This window comes from Geotrypetes seraphini, chromosome 2 (assembly GCF_902459505.1).
Source record: "Geotrypetes seraphini chromosome 2, aGeoSer1.1, whole genome shotgun sequence".
Classification (NCBI taxonomy): domain Eukaryota; kingdom Metazoa; phylum Chordata; class Amphibia; order Gymnophiona; family Dermophiidae; genus Geotrypetes; species Geotrypetes seraphini.
In genome coordinates, this window is record NC_047085.1 from 466,415,432 (window position 1) to 466,435,249 (window position 19,818).

General features: G+C 45.2%; 1 protein-coding gene across 4 annotated transcripts in view; it reads left to right on the forward strand.

The window, feature by feature from the left end:
- The window catches only part of LMBR1 (limb development membrane protein 1), a 219,069-nt gene that overhangs the window by 150,404 nt on the left and 48,847 nt on the right, over positions 1–19,818 (forward strand). For all 4 annotated transcript variants that reach the window (XM_033931610.1, XM_033931609.1, XM_033931611.1 and 1 more), the window contains 2 exons: positions 8,024–8,100; positions 8,268–8,345. In XM_033931610.1, the coding sequence (XP_033787501.1) occupies positions 8,024–8,100; positions 8,268–8,345 (155 nt within the window). The remainder of the gene's footprint in view (positions 1–8,023; positions 8,101–8,267; positions 8,346–19,818) is intronic.

The window sequence follows — 19,818 nt, forward strand, 5'->3', positions numbered from 1 at the left end:
ATTGATCAGCTTGTTCTGAGAATTTCCTCATGCCTAAGAGGAGAGGGAGAAGTGCCGCTGGAGCCTCGCGGCGCTCTGAAAATCCTCCTCCTCTCACTATTGAACAGCTCTTGACTCGGCTTCAGAGGGAGCCGGTAACTTTGGGGAATCACCCGCAGGACTCGGCGGTACAGGGTGACGCCGCTAGGATCCAAGGGCTAGAGGTCATGCTGAGCCCGGAAGTAAGAGACACTCCCCCCCCAACCGCAGCACACTAGCTCGCTGCAGGCACAAGGCGCGTCCATAGAGGCAGTGCCGGTAGCCCAGGAGGCTGGTTCATCAGCGAGCTATGTTATTGATCTATCAAAAGACTTTTTGAGTCTGGAGAAGGATACTGCGGCTGGAACATCAAGGAAAAGGGAGGCACAACAAGACTTGATACCCACAAGTTTGGCAGGTGAGACTTCTTCCTTTTTGGTTGAAAAACCCACTGAAATTACAATGGAGTCTCTTTGGGACTTAGTAGTTAAATTAGGAAATTCATTGAACCCACAAATTAAAGTACTGGAAATGAAAATTGATAAGCAGGAACAAGAACTGACTCAATTGCAATCAGAACTGACTTCAGTTAAAGCCATCTCAAAAAAAAAAAATGAAAGTGAGATAGTAGGGGTTAAACAAGTACAAGAAACTATGATTAGAGATAGTACAAATATCAGGATGAAACTGGAAATGATTGAAAATGGCCAACGAGCCAATAATTTGCGGTTCCTAAACTTCCCTAGGATTTCTTCTATGTTTCCTAGGGAAATGTTAAAAAAATACTTTTTGGAGATTTTCTCAGTTTCAGAAGAATTAATTCCACCATTCACACAAGTATTTTACCTGCCTGATAGAAAATTGGATCAGCAATTGATCAACGAGGGACAACAGGAATCAAAATTGGACATTACTACACTACTGGAAAGTTCAATGAAGGAATTAGTTAAACCTGTGATATTGCTGGTAACAGTTGTATTGATGCCAGATAAGAACTGGATTATGAAGATGTTCTTTAAAAATAGAACTAAAGAGTTCCTGGGTCAGAAAGTACAAATTTTTCCAGATGTTACCAAAGAGACTCAAAAACGAAGAAAGCAGTTTCTGTTATTAAAATCTGGTGTAACTTCAGTGGGAGGAAAATTTTTCCTTAGATTTCCTTGTAAATGTATTGTTCATTATGGTTCAGATAAATATATTTTCTTTGATCCGACACACCTAACTAAATTTGTGGCGTTGAAACGTCTTGAGAAAGGTGAAAAAATGGAAGTAACAACAGAAACACATGATTAAGCTCCCCGTGATGTCATCCACTTAGATTTTCTTAAGTTTAAGATTAATATTATGATCTTTTCGTTTTATCTCACTCTATTGAAGTCTTGGATCCAACAATTGTGGACTAGAGATTGTCTTTATAAGGAGAAGATGTTTATGATATTTAATATCTTCTATACTGTATTGTAATTTGCTTTCTTTTTCTTTATTTTGTTTTAATACAATCTTACTGTACAAGATGTTTGTGCTTGGGAATATTGTATAAAATCATTAAAAAAAAAAAAAAAAAAGGAATGGAGGGACCATTCTTGTAGCTGGAGAAGGCGACTCAACCTGTCCGCCAGACAATTGTGCTCGCCTTGGATGTAGACTGCTCGAAGGAAGATGTTGTGGCGTATCGCCCACTCCCAGAGCCGAAGAACCTACCGGTAAAGAGACAGGGAACCCGTACCCCCCTGATTGTTTACATAATACATCATCACCTGGTTGTCCGTGCGCACCAGGACTATTTGATCCTGAAGCAAATGCCGAACGGTGACCAGGGCATAGAAAATGGCCCAAAGCTCCAGCAGGTTGATGTGGCAGCGACGGTCGGCGCTCGACCAAAGACCCTGGGTCCGGAGGCAATCGAGGTGAGCCCCCCAGGCATACATGGAGGAGTCTGTTGTTAGGACCTTCCGCGGCGAGGGCGTGAGAAAGAGAAAACCTCTGGAAAGATTGGAAGAGTGCGTCCACCAACGGAGCGAACGCCTCAAGGAGGGAGTCACCGCAATGCGCTTAGAGGTGGGTTCCCGGTCCTGTCTCCACTGGGATGCCAGGGCCCACTGAGGTATTCGGAGGTGAAGTCTGGCAAAAGGAGTCACATGAACGGTGGAGGCCATGTGTCCCAACAGGATCATCATCTGATTGGCGGAGGCCATGGACTGAAGGGAGACCTGCCGGCACAGGTGGATGAGGGTGGCCTGCCGAGGTTGAGGCAGAAACGAATGGAGGTGAACCGTGTCCAGCACCGCCCCAATGAACTGCAGAGACTGAGAGGGGCACAACTGGGACTTGAGAAAGTTGACCTCGAAGCCCAGACGCTGAAGGAACAAAATAATCCGTAGGGTCGCTGCAATAACCTCCTGCTGTGACGGTGCTTTGATAAGCCAGTCATCGAGGTACGGGAACACGTGAAGACCCTGCGACCACAGGGCTGCTGCCACCACCACGAGGCACTTGGTGAAGACTCATGGGGACGAAGCGAGCCCGAACTGGAGGACCCGATACTGCAGGTGAAGGTCTCCCACCTGAAAGCGAAGGAACCTGTGAGAGGCCGGGTGGATCGGAATGTGAGTGTAGGCCTCCTTCAGATCCAGGGAGCATAACCAATCCCCCTCATCCAGCAGGGGATATAACGTGGTAAGAGCATACGGAACTTTTCCTTGACCAGGAACTTGTTCAGCACCCGGAAGTCCAGGATAGGGCGCAGGTCTCCGGTCTTCTTGGGGACTAGAATTCGGTGCCCCGCTGATATAAGGGGACCTCTTCCACCGCCTGGAGGCGAAGGAGGCATGAGCCTCCTGGAGAAGAAGGGGGAGTTGTGCTCTGTTGGAAGGACACTCTCTTGGGGGCAGGTCCGGAGGCGGCGTCCGGAAGTGCAGGGAATACCCCTCGCTGATGACGGAGAGGACCCAATTGCCGTAGTAATCAGTTCCCATTGGTGATAAAAAGCACTCAGGCGGTCCCCTATAGGCAGAGGAGAAGGCTCGAGGATGGAGGGAGCCGACCCTCTCCAACTGAGACAGTCAAAAGGACGGCGCAGGCTTAGCTGTCGCAGGGGGTCTGAGGCTTCTGAGGGGCCCTCTGCTGCTGCTGACGTCAAGGAGGTGGCCTGGAAAAAGCTGGTGTTGACTTCTGGGGATAGCGCCGGGGAGGCAACTTATATGACTTAGGAGGAGCGGGCTTCGCCTTGGTTCAGACTAAGGAGGCAAAGGAGAGTTCATGCTCGGAGAGGAGTTTAGTGGCTGCCTCGATGGAGTCATCAAAGAGCTCATTGCCCAGGCACGGGAGATTTGCCAGCCGATCCTACAGATTCGGGTCCATATCTACTATGCGGAGCCAAGCCAGGTGGCGCATGGCCACCGCAAAGGCGGACACCCGCGAGGAGAGTTCAAAGGCATCATATGTCGCCTGAAACATATACAGCCGAATCTGCGACAGCATATCCAGGAGCCAGCGAAATTCTGCCTGGTGATGGACCGGCAAATCATCCTGAAAGGAGGGCATAGTTTTGATGCACTTCTTGAGATAGAATGTGAAAGTAAAATTGTAATTCAGAACCCTGTTCGCCATCATCGAATTTTGGTACAGGCGTCTGCCAAACTTATCCATAGTCCAGCCTTTGCGGCCCAGCAGGACCGCCGCGTAGACCTTGGAAGGGTTAGACTTCTTCAGGTAAGACTCCACCACCAGGGACTGGTGGGAGAGTTGAGCCTTCTCAAACCCCTTACAGGGGACCTTCCGGTACCTGGATTCCATTTTGGACGGAATGGCCAGGATAGCGTAAGGAGTCTCCAAATTCCGGAAGAAAGTGTGCTGCAAAACCGGATTCAAAGGGAGGCGAAGGGATTCGTTCGGTGGATAAGGAAGCTCCATCTCCTCCAAATATTCCCGGGTGTACCTGGAATCAGAATGGAGGTCCAATTGCAGCGCTTTGCCCATGTCCACCACGAACCTGGTGAAAGAGGATGGCCTGCTCGCAGAAGGCCCTTCAAGGGGGAAAGCTGAGCGAGATTTCGGGGCAGCAGAAAATGATGGGGAAGCCTCCCTCGAATACTGTGCCGGCACGTCAGTGTCAACAAGCATGGATGTCGAGGAGGCCCCGCTGAAAGAACGAGGGGGAGTCGAGGACGCTTAGAGAGCCTGGACGGCGCTTAGAGAGCCTGGACGGTGAGGACCCGGGGGACCGAGGCCCGGGGAGCCCGCCTCGGCGAAAAAGAGGCCTGTCGGCGAGGGAGGGAGGCAGGAGTCTTCGACCTTGGGGCTCCTCGGTCCGGGGACTAAGACAGCACAGGAGAGTGGAGAAGATTAGGGTCAGACAGTGCGAGGTCTGACGGCTTGATAGAACCCGTAGTGTGAGGGCCTAGTGACCTACCCCACTTCAGGGAAGAATCCCTGGGCCGCTTGGTAGACCTCTGCCTTGAGGAAGAAGTACGCCTTGACCGGCGCTTCAAACGAGGCTGGGCAGTAGGAGAAGTCCGCCTCGAGGGAACAGGCGAGGAGTCACTCGAGGACACGCATCGAGACCGACGCACCCTGCCTCAAGAGCCCTCGGAGCGACACTCAGGCTGGTCCGCAACGAGCGAGGTTGAGGCTGGGGCAAGTTGAGCTAAAGCAGAGGAGATCTGCGAGGTTAAGATAGCCTTAAGCATATCCTCAAACATCAGCACCGAGACCAAGGGATTTGGACAGACTGGTGCAGTCGTGCGCTCCAACGAGGGCGACCTCGATGTAGAGTATTCCCTTAATGTGGAGGCACGCTTGGGATGAGGTCTCGTCGAGGCTGGCAGGACTACACTCACTGCGTGGGTGGCCAGAGACTCCGAGGACGGCTTTTGCAGTAGCTGAGCTGAACCTGAAGGAGGAAGAGGAGACTTACCCGAGGTTGAGGTCTTCGACGCCGGAGCCGCCGAGGCCTTCGAGATCGAGGGAGACTTGATCGGGACCAAGGTCCTCGAGACCGGGGTCGAGGTGCGGTCAGTTTCCATGGCGAAGAGGTCCAGAATCTTGGCCCGACGCCGACGAAGAGCTCGAGGCTGAAGGGTGGCACAATGAGGACAAGAGTCCGTAGGGTGATCAACACCGAGACAAAGAATACACCAACGGTGCAGGTCTGTGATGGAAATAACCCGACCGCACTGAGTGCACTTCTTGACCCTGGTAAGAGACCGGGACATATGGTAAAAATGAAGGCCGTGACCACGTGAGGCCCGCCGGCCAAGAAAAACGACGGAGAAAAACTGAAAAATCTACCTGTTTTTTTTTTTTTTTTAAGAAAAAGACGAAGAACACAGTGACTTCCCGACTAGAAAACAAGAAAAGAAGCCGCGGTACAAGAAAGGCACTTAGGATCGCAGAAAAGAGAGACAGGACTTTCTGGTTCCGCAGAAAACTAAGAACTGAGGACCACATTGAGGAGACGCGCTCTCTAGCACACGCACTAGCAAACTTTAAGATCTTCAATCAAGTTTGCTTGAAAAACTGTCCGCAATGTTGCTCCATGGATGACATCACCCACATGTAGAGAATATGCTGCCTGCTTGTCCTGGGATAATAGGTTCTTACATTGATAACATCTTTCCAGTAGATAGGGATGGTATGCTGAGCCCCTCGCCCAGCAATTAACTGATGCGCATGTTTTCTGACTCAAGCTTAATGGTCAACTACACAGCTAAGATTTTTCCTATCAGTCAGACTATGGGATTACATAGAATCTATGTACTGTATATAATTAAAAGGGAGGAATGGTTGAGCTCCATAAATGGTACAGACTTATGTTCTTCTGTTCGACACTTAATCTCCTGTATCCTCTTCTCTCCTCCCCTTCCCCTCCCACCTCCATTCCTCCCTCTCCTCCTTCCCTTCTCCTCCCACCCTCTCCATCCTCTCCCCTCTCGCCTCACTTTAAAGTCGCCTTGAGCCTGTATAGGTATGAGCACCACACAAATAGATTAGATTTAACTTTTATTTTTCTTGCATTCATGGTTCATTTCAGAGGCTTGTTATTACTACCACTACTGTTAATTATTTTTATAGCGCTACCAGACGCACGCAGCGCTGTACAGAGTCACAAAGAGTAATACAACAGTCCCTGCTTGAAAGAGTTTACAATCTAAACAGGCAAGACAGACAAACAAGATGTCATGGATACAATTAAAGGGAACGGTTAATCAGCTGGCTGGGTTGGAGGGCAGAGGAGTAGGGTTAAGGATTGAAAGCTATATCAAAAAGGTGTGTTTTCAGTCTGCTTTTAAACAAGGGAAAGGGCTTGATGAACAAACTTGGGTAATTTATTCCAGGCATAGGGGGCAGCTAGATGAAAGGAAAGTCTGGAATTGGCAATGGAGGAAAAAGGTAACGTTAAGAGTTACTTATCTGAGGATGGAGTTCTCTGGGGAGGTGTATAAGGAGAAAGAAGCGAGGAGAGATATTGAGGGGCAGCAGAATGAATACACTTGTAGGTCAGCAATAAGATCTTGAACTGTATGCGATGGCAGATAGGGAGCCAGTGAAGTGACTTAAGAAGAGAGTTGATAGATGAGTCGTGCAGCATAGTTTTGCACAGATTGCAAGGGGGAGAGGCGACACTGAGGGATACCAGTTAGGAGTAGATTGCAGTAATCTAAGCGTGAGGTTACGAGAGCTTGGACAAGGGTCCTGGTAGTGTGCTCAGAGAGGAAGGGGTGAATTTTGGTGATATTGAAGAGATAGAAGCGACAGGTCTTAGCAGCTTGTTGGATATACTTAGAAAATGAGAGGTCAGAATCGAAGATGACTCCAAGGTTGCGAGCAGAGGAGACTGGAACAATGACAGTATTATTTACAGAGATGGAGAAAGGAGGAGGAGGAGCAGAGGATTTAGGAGGAAAGAGGAGCAGCTCAGTCTTGGACATATTTAGTTTCAGATGATGGCAGGACATCCAGGCAGCAATGTCAACCAAACAAGCAGACTTGTTCATGGAATTTAGGTGAAATTTCAGGTGTAGAGAGGTAGAGCTTGGAGACATCAGCATAAAGATGATACTGAAAGCCATGGGAGGCGATCAGGGCACCGATAGAAGAGGTGTAGAGAGAAGAGAAGAGATCCTAAGACAGAAACCTGGGGTACACCAACCGCTAACGAGAGAGCAGCAGAAGAGGACCCATCAATACATATACTAAAGGTGCATTGGGAAAGGTAGGAGGCAAACCACGAGAGGACAGAATCACGGAATCCAAACGAGGACAGCATATCAAGGAGTAAGCTGTGATTTACAGTATCAAAGGCAGCAAACAGATCAAGAAGGATAATGTTAATGTTTTAACTACATTGCTGATCATTCTGTGATTGTTTTAAGTTCATGTGAGCACATCAGACACTTGGTTTTGGGGAGTTCCCCGTACCACTTCTTCTTTTGTCTTGTCCTATAGAACTGTTGCTGGCTTTAGTACAAATTAAAAGGGGCAACAGAGACTGGGGAGAAAGAGGAGGAGCTGAAAAGCTTCGCTATGACATTATCTGCAGTATGCTTGCGAGCACGCATAGATAACACTATCTACTTGAAAAAATATTATCAAGGTAAGATCCTAATAATTTCCTTTTCTTTCCGCTGTAGCTTCCCGTCTCTTCCACCCATGTAATAATACATACCTTAGGAAAAAGGGAAGAGGCACTAGACCCACAGCAAGAATACCACCTGGCTTATATGCATTAGCTTCAGGAACAAAGGATAAGTGATAAACAATAAAGAGGCAGCAATAAGAGTAGAAGTTTGTGTATGGAAAAACTGGGAGTCAGGACATTCTGCAGAAAGAACAGATACAAATGTCTCCACTTCTTGACTATGTCCATTTGCTTTGCAGAATATTCCAATAAGTTTGTTTATCAAACCTATTAAAAACTTCAAACCCATAGGATCTTTATGCTTGTGCTCAGTATAAGAAACCTCCAAATTTAATGAAACTACATTTGTCATTTCTCTTCTGAAAGAACGGCGAAAAAAGGCTTCTGCATGGGAGAGGAACTTGGTATATCCAGCTGTCATGATCCTGCTTCTAATTGAGACAGTAAGTTTTGACTTCTTCAGTTTGCTTTAATTATCTATGATTGTTTTTCATATTTGACACAGTTTCATGGAGAGCTTTTTATATTTTACAGTATTTTAAAATTATTTTTTTATAAGATGCTTATTGAATGACATCAAACTGAAGTGATCTTAATTTGTTTTTCACAGTCATCATCTGTTATCTTAGTTGCTTGCAACATTCTTCGCCTGCTTGTTGATGAGACAGCAATGCCAAAAGGCTCAAGGGTATGGTTAACAGTCACAATTATAATTTTGCTCCCAAGAATATTAGAAGAAGATTTGTGGCAATTATACTCAACAGTTATTCACCTTTCCTATGTATGTGTATGTACAGTATATATGAGGGATCTTCAAAAAGTTTCCCTTTTTTAAAAAAAATACTATTTATTAAATATCTCAAAAACAAATTACATTACTAACTACATAGTGAGCTGGCTTGCCTGACTGACTAGTCACATGACTTTCTATGATTCACCCTCTTACCACTTCTCCCGCCCCAATCATTTCCCATGAAAATATGAAAGTGTGGAAAATTTTTGAAGAACCCCTGTATATTTACTGAATGAAACTATAATTGACTACAGTTCTATAATTCTTTAAATAAAGTCTCCCAATATTAGTTTTTATATTATCTTCACTATACCATTAGAAATATAACAATGCAACTTGGTGAATTACATGTTATTGTAAGGGTGGAATTAAAAATTTTAAGCTTGACCTATAAAATTTTATATGAGACTTGTCCTTCTTATATTTAAGATTTTGTGGTAGTTCACCCCATGCAGTTTCTAAGCAAGAAATTCATTTGAATGAATTTATTATCTTCTGTGTTGATTAGAACATCACTTTTAGAAAACAATTATTTAGTTTGACTACTCTCACATTGTGGAATTCTTTACTGTCTATTAAGATGTGAGTCTAATTATTTCAGATCATGAAGCTGTTAAAAGAAAGTTATTTGATAAGTATTTGAAGTCTGGAATTGATTTCTCAAATTGTTAGCTTATAATTGTTAGCTTATTATATATCGATGCACTTAGATTTATTGTATATAAATTTTTTATATTGTTATTTTATCCCAGGACAAGCAGGGAGCATATTCTCAACATATGAGTGACATCATCCACGGAGCCCCGATGCGGACAGCTTGACAAGCAGACTTGCTTGAAGAACTTTTAGAAAGTTTGCGACTGCCGCACCGCACATGCGTGAGTGCCTTCCTGCCCGAGGTAGGGCGTGTGTCTCCTCAGCATCTCTTCAGTTCTAAGTTTTCTGCGGAGCTGAGAAGCCCTTGTTTCAAACCCTTCTCTTCACTGCGGCTCATGTAATTCTTTTATTTTCTGGAATCGTTGTGTAGCGTCCCCCCCCCCCCCAAAATGAATAATTATTTTTCTTTTTTCGTCGGGTCACTGCGGGGCCTACTCTGCGGCCTCAGCCTGCAGGCTTCGATTTGGCTGCAGCCGTCTTTCATTCCATGTCCCAGCGGGGTTTAAGTAGTGTAGCTGGGGTCAAAGTGCGATCTCTCTCACTGACCCACATAACTGGTGTATTCAGTGTTTAGGGCCTGCTCACTGCCCGGAGTCGTGCGCCCGCTGTGCTACACTTAAAAATCGAGCCCTCAAATGACGTCACGTTTAACTTGAAAATATTTTTGGGTGTTTGTATTTTATTTCATCTAAACCTTGACCCCGTCAAACCCTTCTGTGGGGCCCAAAGCTTTGACCTCGACTTCGTTGAAGCCTCCCTCGATGGGGTAGTCCTCATCCTCGGGGAAATCTTCAACATTGTCTTCAGAGGGACCGTTATCCTCAGTGTCTCCATCAGGTTAGCTATCCAGACTAGTACTTCAGGAGTCACAGCCCATTCCTCCAGCAACCTTAATGGGCCCGGTTGCTTTGAGATTTTTCAAGAAGAGTGTCTCAAAGTCGAGGCAACACTCTTCTTCAAGGTCATCTTCCTTGGACTATAGCCACACCAATTGTACCAGCTCCATTGGTCTCGGTGCCGGCTTTGCCAAATTAACTCCTGTCTCGTCACTGCTTCCTACAGTCCAGCCTGAGCACTCAGAAGTAATACAAGGAGTTGAGTCCTTGAGAGTGTCTCGAGGTCAATCTGACCTCTCTATACAAGGAGTTGAATCATTGAGAGCACTTTGAAGTCAATCTAATCACTCTATACAAGGAGTCGAGTCCTTGAGAGTGCCTCGAGGTCAATCTGACCACTCTATACAAGGAGTCTAATCCTTGAGAGTGCTTCGAGGTCAATCTGACCACTCTATATGAGGAGTCGAGTCCTTGAGAGTGCCTCGAGGTCACTGGACACTCTATACAAGGAGCCGAGTCCTTGCAAGTATCTTGACCTCGATCCTCAACTTCCAGCCTAAGCATTGTCTTCTTCGAGGCATAGGGCGAGGACACCTTGACATTCCTACTCAAGGCTGGATTCAAGATCACTGCCCCGTCTTTCGAGGCATAGTATTTCTCCACACCATCTGTCGAGGCATTTGTCTCGACCCAGGTCCTCTTCTCGAGTTAAACCTCATTCTTTGAGGCATCAACACCACTCGAGGCCAGCGACTTCCTTGTCGAGGAAATCTACTAGGGAGCCTCATCCAGAAGTGGACTTTCATCTTCATCTTTGTCTATGGATTCAGATCTTCAGTATCAAGTTCATCTTCACTTCAACAGGGTTCTCCTTCTTTTGATCTGGTGTCGTTTACTAAGTTTCTATGCCAAATGAGTAAAGATCTCAACATTGTCTTGCAGTCTGACTCAACATACTCTAAGGAGTATTTGGAAGAGTTGGGTATGCCTAATCCTCTTAGGGATTCTCTTAAATTACCCATGCATGGCATTCTTTCTCAGACTTTTAAGAGGAACCTAGATACACCATACTCCATTCCTGCTGTGTTAGCAAAGCTGGAATCTCGATATCAGTGGGTCCATTGTAAGGGATTTGAGAAGTCTCAATTATCCCATCAAAAATAATAATAATAATAATAATTTTATTTTGTATACCGCCATACCCAGGAAGTTCTAGGTGGTTCACAACAATTAATTGAAATGCAAACAATGCAAATTATTGAAATCAACAAGTTATATGCATATAATATAAGAAAAATGCACACATGCCATAAAAGGAGGGTACAACAATCTTAAAAGAATAAAAGATTATAATAATAAAATATGTTAAGAACTCAGCCTGTTAAATAATTGAGTTTTAATCTGCTTTCTAAAATCAAGATAAGAAGAGGCATCAAGCACAATTTGGGTGAGCCATGAATTTAGTTTAGCCACCTGGAATGAAAAGGTTCTTTCAAAGAACCTTTTATAATGACATAATTTTAATGAGGGAAAAGCAAACAGATGTATTCTATGAGAGCTCTTATTGTTATAACTCAAAGTGAAGTGAGGGTTAAGATAACCAGGTGACGTACCAAATACTGTTTTGTAGCAGATGCATGAGAACTTAAATAGAATTCTGAATTCCAATGATATAAAGGGGTAACATGTTCCAATTTCTTCAAGCCAAAAATGAGACGGATGGCCATATTCTTTTGGAATCTTCTTTAAAAAGAACCAATCCTGCCAAAGTTTATGCCACCGTCCCTCCTGGCCGAGAGGGAAGAACCATGGACAAGTTTGGCCATTGGCTGTATCAACATTCCATGATGATAAATAGAATTTTAAACTACAATTTTGTCTTTACATCATATCTCAAGCATTGGGTCAATGCTATGGCTACTTTCTTCAAGTATCTCCCAAAATCAGACTGCATATGATGCTTTTGAAATGTCCTCTACAGTGATGGCATTCTCAGTGGCCAAGCGCCATCTTTCCTAGTTTCGCACCATTGATATGGATCCAAGCCTGCAAGATCGGCTGGCCAACATCCCATGTCAGGAGACTAAGCTGTTTGATGACTCTCTTGAGGCAGCTACAGAACGCTTGTCTGAGCATGAAAAATCGTTTGTCTCTGTAGTTAAGCTGAAGCCTTCCACTGCTAAGAGTTATAGGCCTCCTCTATCTTACCAGAGCCGTTATTCTCAAAAGTCTGCACCTTCAAGGCCGCCTCCTAAAAAGGCAACAGCAACAACAATGGTAGCATAAACCTCACGCTCCTGCATCCAAGGCCATTCATTTTTTTTGACCATCTAACATAGAGCATAACTTCAATTGTTCTGCATCTGTCCTCTCCTCTTCCCATCGGAGGTCGTCTTTATCAATTTTAACAATGATGAAAACAATTACACCCGACCTCTGGGACTCACAATAATCCAAGAAGGTTACTCTCTTCCCTTCCTTCAGACCACCCTGCTTTTTCAGGAAGCTCAACCTCTGCTTCGTTTCCGTGCCATCGAGGGAGTTCCCCTGGAATAGCAGAACATGGGGTTTTATTTCAGTTCCTTCCTTCTTCTGAAGAAGACAGGAGATCTCAGGACTATATTGGACCTCAGAGCTCTCAACAAATTTCTTGTCAAAGTAAAATTTCAGATGCTGTCTCTAGCATCATTGTATCCCCTTCTGGATCACAACGATCGGTTATGCTCTCTGGATCTCAAAGAGGCTTTTACTCATATTTCCATTCATCCAGCCTCTCGCAAGTTTCTCAGATTTTGGGTGGGAAATCATTATTTTCAGTACAGAGTGCTGCTTTTTGGCCTGGCATCATCTCCCACAGTTTTTCACCAAATGCCTGATTGTAGTAGCAGCAGCTCTGCGCAGCCATGGTCTTCAGGTTTTTTCTGTACCTGGATGAATGGCTCATCAAAGATTCAACATCTCAGGGGGTTATTGTAACTACCCAACGGACTATTTGGTTCCTCCAAAGTTTGGGGTTCGAAATAAACTTTCCAAAATTCCAGCTACAGCCCTCTCAAAACCTACAGTTCATTAGACCTGTACTGGACAAGGGGAGAACAACTGAGAGCATTCCTTCCTCAACAGCGTCAGGATGCTCTCATTCAGCTTTGTCTCAAGGTGTCGTCCCTCACTTCACTCTCGGTGAGACACATGGTTCTCCTAGGTCACATAGCCTCTACAGTTCACGTGACTCCTTTTGCTAGACTTCACCTCAGAATTCCTCAGTGGACCCTGGCATCTCAGTGGGCGCAGGCTTCCGATCCACTCTCTCAACACATTGCAGTGACTCCTTTGTTGAAACAGTTTCTCCACTGGTGGATGCTCTCTTCCAAATCTATTCAGAGGTTTACTGTTTCAAACACCCCCTCATCAGAAGGTCCTCACGACAGATTCCTCATCCTACGCGTGGGGGGCTCATCTCGGTGGTCTCCATACTCAAGAATATTGGTCACATAAATCTGTTGAAACTCAGAGTGATTTTGATGATCAAGTAGTCCTCATTCGTACAGACAATCAAGTCGCCATGTACTATGTCAACAAGCAGGGAGGAAAAGGATAATAATAATAATAATAATTTTATTCTTATATACCGCCAAAGCCATAGAAGTTCGAGGCGGTTTACAGCAAGAAGCGCTGGACAATCAGCGAACAGGTTACAATCAAAGTCAGCAATACAATCTTACATAATGAAAGAATATGAGAGCTATATAGTTCTTAGGGTTACTGATTGAATAGGCAGAGCTGAGTTGATTCATTAGTTTACAAATCGATTGAACAAATTTGTTTTTACCAGTTTTCTAAAATTGGAGTAGGATGATGAGAGCGCGAAGTTACTAAGCCAATTGTTCCATTTGCCTGCCTGGAAGGCAAGAGTTCTGTCCAAGAATCTTTTGTAGTGGCAGGCTTTTATTGTCGGGTAGGTGAACAGATGTATTCTTCATGTGGGCCTAAGATAACTTGCCAGGTTGAAGTGGGAAACCAGGTAAGAGGGGGCCAGACCAAATATTGATTTATAACACAGACAGGAGAACTTAAACAGGATTTGCGTCTCTAGGGGCAGCCAATGGAGTTTTTGATAGTAGGGGCTTATGTGCTCCCATTTCTTCAGTCTAAAGATCAGTTAGACTGCCGAATTTTGAATGACTCTGAGTCTTAGGATGGTTTTTTTGAAGGAACCCAAGTAAATAATGTTGCAATAATCGAGCAAGCTCAGGATGGAAGATTGAACCAGTAAGCGGAAGGATAGTGCATCAAAGTATTTTCTGATAGTTCTGAGTTTCCATAGAACCGAAAAGCATTTTTTAACTAATAAATCTGTGTGAGCATTTAGAGTGAGGTGGCGGTCCAGGGTGACTCCCAGGATTTTAATGGAGTGGTCAATAGGGAAGTCCTGACCATTCAAGGAGATCGATGAGTCTTTGAATTTGTCGTTAGGATCTCTTCCTCTGTGCGAAGAAGCTCAGAAGGTTTGAAATTGGGCGATTTTTCACAACATCTTTCTGAAAGCCGTCTACATTCAAGGGGAGAAAAACTTCCTGGCGGACAAATTGAGTCATCTTCTACAGCCTCACGAATGGACACTCAATTTGTCGCCTCTACATCACATTTTTTCTCAGTGGGGGACTCCTCAAGTAGATCTCTCTGTGTCTCCCCACAACAACAAACTGCCTCAGTTTTGCTCCAGGATCTATTTTCCTCACCGCCTGTAGGCAGATGCTTTTCTCCTGGAATGGATGAACAAGTTTCTGTATGTGTTTCCTCCATTCCCTCTAATTCTCAAGACACTCGTCAACCTCAAACATGAACATGCCACCATGAACATGCAAACATGAACATGCCATACCTTGGTAGCCCAAACACCCTTGGTTCTCCCTCCTGCTTCAACTCAGCACCAGGGAGCCACTACTTTTACTATAAGAACATAAGCAGTGCCTCTGCTGGGTCAGACCAGAGGTCCATCATGCCCAGCAGTCCGCTCATGCGGTGGCCCATCAGGTCCAGGACCTGTATAGTAATCCTCTATCTATACCCTTCTATCCCCTTTTCCATCAGAAAATTGTCTAATCCCTTCTTGAACCCCAATACCGTATTCTGTCCTATCACACCCTCCGGAAGCGCATTCCAGGTGTCCACCACCCTCTGGGTAAAGAAGAACTTCCGAGCATTGGTTCTGAATCTGTCCCCTCTTAACTTTTCTGAATGCCCCCTCGTTCTTGTAGTTTTGGAAAGTTTGAAGAATCTGTCCCTCTTTACTTTCTCTATGCCCTTCGTAATCTTGTAAGTCTTTATCATGTCCCCTCTAAGTCTCCTCTTTTCCAGGGAAAAGAGCCCCAGTTTCTCTAATCTTTCAGCATATGAAAGGTTTTCCATACCTTTCATCAATTGTGTCGCTCTTTTCTGTACCCTCTCGAGTATCGCCATATCCTTCTTAAGGTACGGTGATCAATAATGGACGCAGTACTCCAGATGCGGGTGCACCATTGCCCGATACAACGGCAGGATAACTTATTTCGTTCTGGTTGTAATACCAGTTTTTCCATCTCTGCTTACACAGAATCAGGGGTCTCTGCTTCATCCCAACTTGCAGTCTCTTCACCTAACAGCTTGGTATCTTTCAACGTAACTGCCAATTTCCAGTTTAGAAGCTTCCAGAAAACTTACCACTAGGCAATATTACCACCAGAAATGGACTAGGTTTTCTACTTAGTGCACCCTTCATCGCAAGGAGCCTCAATCTACCTCCTTGTCTTCAGTTTTGGATTACATGCTGCATTTATCTCAATCAGGCCTCAAATCCACATCCATTAGAGTCCATCTCAGTGCAATTGCTGTTTTCCATCAGGAGACTAAGCTGTTTGATTCTATTGAGGCAGCTACAGAGCACTTGTCTGAGCATGAAAAATACTTTGCCTCTGTAGTTAGGCCGAAGCCGAAGCCTTCCACTGCTAAGAGTTATAGACCTCCTCTATTTTATCAGAGACGTTAGAGGGAAAACCTTTATCTGCTCATCCTGTGGTTTCCAGATTCATGAAATGACTTTTCAATGTCAAACCATCTCTCAATCCACCTCCAGTGGTTTGAGATCTCAATGTGGTCCTTGCTAGATTGATGAAGCCTCCATTTGAACCAGTCTCGGCTCATCTGACATATCTCACTTGGAATGTGGTTTTTTTCTCATTGCTCTCACGTCTGCTCACAGAGTCAGTGAGCTACAAGCTTTAGTAGCAGACCCACCTTTCACAGTATTTCATCATGAAAGGTGGTCCTCCATACTCATCCTAAATTCTTACTAAAAGTTGCTTCAGAATTTCATCACAATCAGTCCATTGTCTTTTCCAAAGCCTCATTCTCACTCAGGAGAAACAGCTCTTCATACTCTGGACTGCAAGCTTGCTTTGGTTTTCTACTTATAAAGGATTAAGCCACAAAGATCTTCTCATCAACTTTTTGTCTCCTTCAGTCCAAATAAGCTGGCACACCCAGTTTCCAAGAGAACCATCTCCAACTGGTTTGCTGCTTGCATCTCTTTCTGCTATGCTCAGGCTGGGCTGCATCTACAGAATTGAGTCACAGCCCATAAGGTTGAGCCTTGACGGCATCTGTAGCTTTCCTTAGATCTACTCCTATTGAGGTAATCTGCAAAGCTGCCATTTGGTCCTCGGTTCACACATTCACCTTTCATTAGTGTCTGGATTCTTTTTCCAGATGGGATGGCTACTTTGGCCAGGCAGTATTACCAAATTTATTCTACTGAATTGCCAACACTCCCACCATCCCATTCTGGTAGCTTGGAGGTCACCCATATGTTGAGAATATGCTGCCTGCTTGTCCTGGGATAAAGCACAGTTACTTACCGTAACAGGTGTTATCCAGAGACAGCAGGCAGATATTCGCACAACCCACCACCTCCCCTGGTTGGCTTCTTAGCTAGCTATCTGAACTGAGGAGACGCTGAGGAGACGCGCGCCCTACCTCGGGCAGGAAGGCACTCGCACATGCACGGTGCAGCAGTCGCAAACTTTCTAAAAGTTCTTCAAGCAAGTCTGCTTGTCAAGCTGTCCGCATCGAGGCTCCGTGGATTTCGTCACCCATATGTTGAGAATATCTGCCTACTGTCCCTGGATGCACAAAAGGGAGAAAGAAAATCCAACGTAGTCTGCAGTAAACAACAGCAACCAGAAAACAACAAACAGACTGCAGACAATGTACAAGATGCAGGCGTTGTTTATTAGTAAATGCAGTAACATATACAACCTTATAGCCATAGTAAATGGGTCCCTTGGTTGGCTGTAAGGTTGTATATGTTACTGCATTTACTAATAAACAACGCCTGCATCTTGTACATTGTCTGCAGTCTGTTTACTGTCCCTGGATAACACCTGTTATGGTAAGTAGCTGTGCTATTTTGTTTTCATTTTCAGTCCTGCTATGGTGAGAAGTCTTAACACAGTTATTCTTTTGCAAAGACATAGGATTCTGTACTGTAGCTGTACTGTAGCTGTTGCTTCTCCGTAGTTGCGAACTTTGCAGAAGGGTATCACTCAAAACTCTCTTCTCCCCTTCACCAGTGGAAAACAGCTCCCCCATTCAGTTTTTCCTTCTGAAAGTGAACTGAGAAGATGCATTCTGATCTGGTCTGCGTTCTTTTTATTATTTTTGGGTGCTGTTTATTCCTTTTTTCCTGCATGACTTCAGTGCTTGGAGGTTCCCTTTTTGGGTTTACTGTGCCAGGGAAAGGCTACAGACTCACGAGGGCGGTCCGCTGCTTACAGCCTATCTCCCCGAGTACCTTTGGAGCCAGCCTACTTTGTGTCACATCAGGAGCTTGGGCTACGTTCCCCTGAGAACCTGCTTTCCTGCTGACTCAGCAGGTTCTTGAGCACAGGCTGTGAGACTCCTGTGTAACAACCCTCTGGGTATCAGGCAGCTACTGTGAATTTTCTCCCACCAACACATCACATGGATTTTCAGGGGTCGAAGTCCTTGGTCAGGGTGGCCTGACTGGCAACCAGAAGATTTCCAGTGATGAACTTGTTCCTGGCACTTTCTGAGGCAGAAATCCTTTCTCTGCAGGCAGGCTGTGCTGCAAGCTGACAGGCAACAGAAGTCACAGTGAGTACTCCTTTTATTCTAAGTTGGGGTGTGTGTGTCTGAAAAAGGCAGATTCAAGGGTTTCTAGAGTTAGTTAGGTTCCCCTACCTTTTGTTATTTTTTTTTCTTTCTTTGTTTTTCAGGTAGGCTCCCAAGGGCCATTTTTGGTGCGGTTTTTTTTTTCTGGCAGCAGCCATCTTGAATTTTTAGTGCTTTTTTTTTCAAGTGTTTTTTTTCTTCCTCAAGACCCCTCATTTTGCCTAGGGATCGTCTGCATTGTATTCCACAGGCCAATCTAGCCCTAATTCATGCATTTTTTTGTACAGATATGCTGGCTGAGGAGCAGCCATGTTCATGTGCCGTGGAGCACTAGAGGAAGGGGCGAAGCTTAGGGCTCAGCCTCTCTTGAGTCCTCCAAAGCGCTAGAACCACAAATAGCCCAGTCTTTGGGGAAAAGATTCTATCTAGAGGCTGCACGCTGTGAGGGAGCAAAACGCCGTGGATGTGGAGGAGGTCCTACCACCTTAGTCCGGGGTCCTTGCAGGGTTCTTAGGACCTACTATCTAGAGATTTTCAGATTTTGTCAGTCTCCTGTGGAAAGCCTACTTAATGGGCCTGGGAGCGCACCAGCCGATGCTCTTTATGACATTATTAGTCATGAGCAAAAGTTCAGCTTATGCCGTCTTTGCCCACTGGATTCTCTGGATCAAGTAGTGGGCAGGCAATTCATTTCCAAAGCTACTGTCAGCAGATTACCCTTCAAGGGGCAGATGCTGTTTGGCAAAAATTTGGACGACCTTATGGCCAGTGTGCTGGATAGTAAGGTTCATTCCCCCAGAGATGGTAGAGGCAATTTTAGTTCCTCTTGGAGACTTTGCCAGTTTTCCTCCAGTTCCTCTTCCCAGAGGCCCTTCCTGGGGTCCAGACAGAGATTTGGCAACTACAAGCATCAACAAATCTCTGCGGCTCAGTCAACAAAAACCCACAATGACGCCAGTTCGACGGCCACAGCACCTCACATTGACGGGTGGCTGTTGGCTTTCTGGAAGGAATGGGAACAGATCTCATCAGACTATTGGGTTCTGGACATTATTTGGTAAGGGCACATGATAAAATTTTCTCATCCTCCTCCAGATCTATTCATGGATTCTCTAGCAGGTTGACCAGAAAAGGAGACTAGGGTCCAAGTGACAGCGCAATAACTCTTGGACAAAAATGCCATAGATCCAGTTCCTAAAGAAGAATCCGGGTTCCAGCAGATGCTCCATATACTTCATAGTGCCCAAGAAAGGCACAGAAGATTGGAGGCCTATATTGACCCTGAAGGCCATATATGAGACACTAAGAGTTCCCCGCTTCCGTAAGGAGATGGTCCGCTCAGTCAGTACAATGGTGGCTCTGGGGGAATTCCTAGCCTTTTTGGATTTAACAGAGGCATACCTCCACATTCCCATCTTAAGAACATAAGAATAGCCTTACTGGATCAAACCAATGGTCCATCCAGCCCAGCATCCTGTCTTCATGGAGACTAATCCAAGTCGCAAGTACCTGGCAAAAACCCAAATAGTAGAAGCATTCCATGCCACCAAACCAGGACAAGCAGTGGCTTCCCCCATGTCTGTCTTAACAGAAAACTATGGACTTTTCCTTTAGGAAATTGTCCAAGCCTTTTTTAAAATTAGCTACATTAACCACTCTTACCACATCCTCTGGCAACATGTTCCAGAGCTTAACTATTCTCCGAG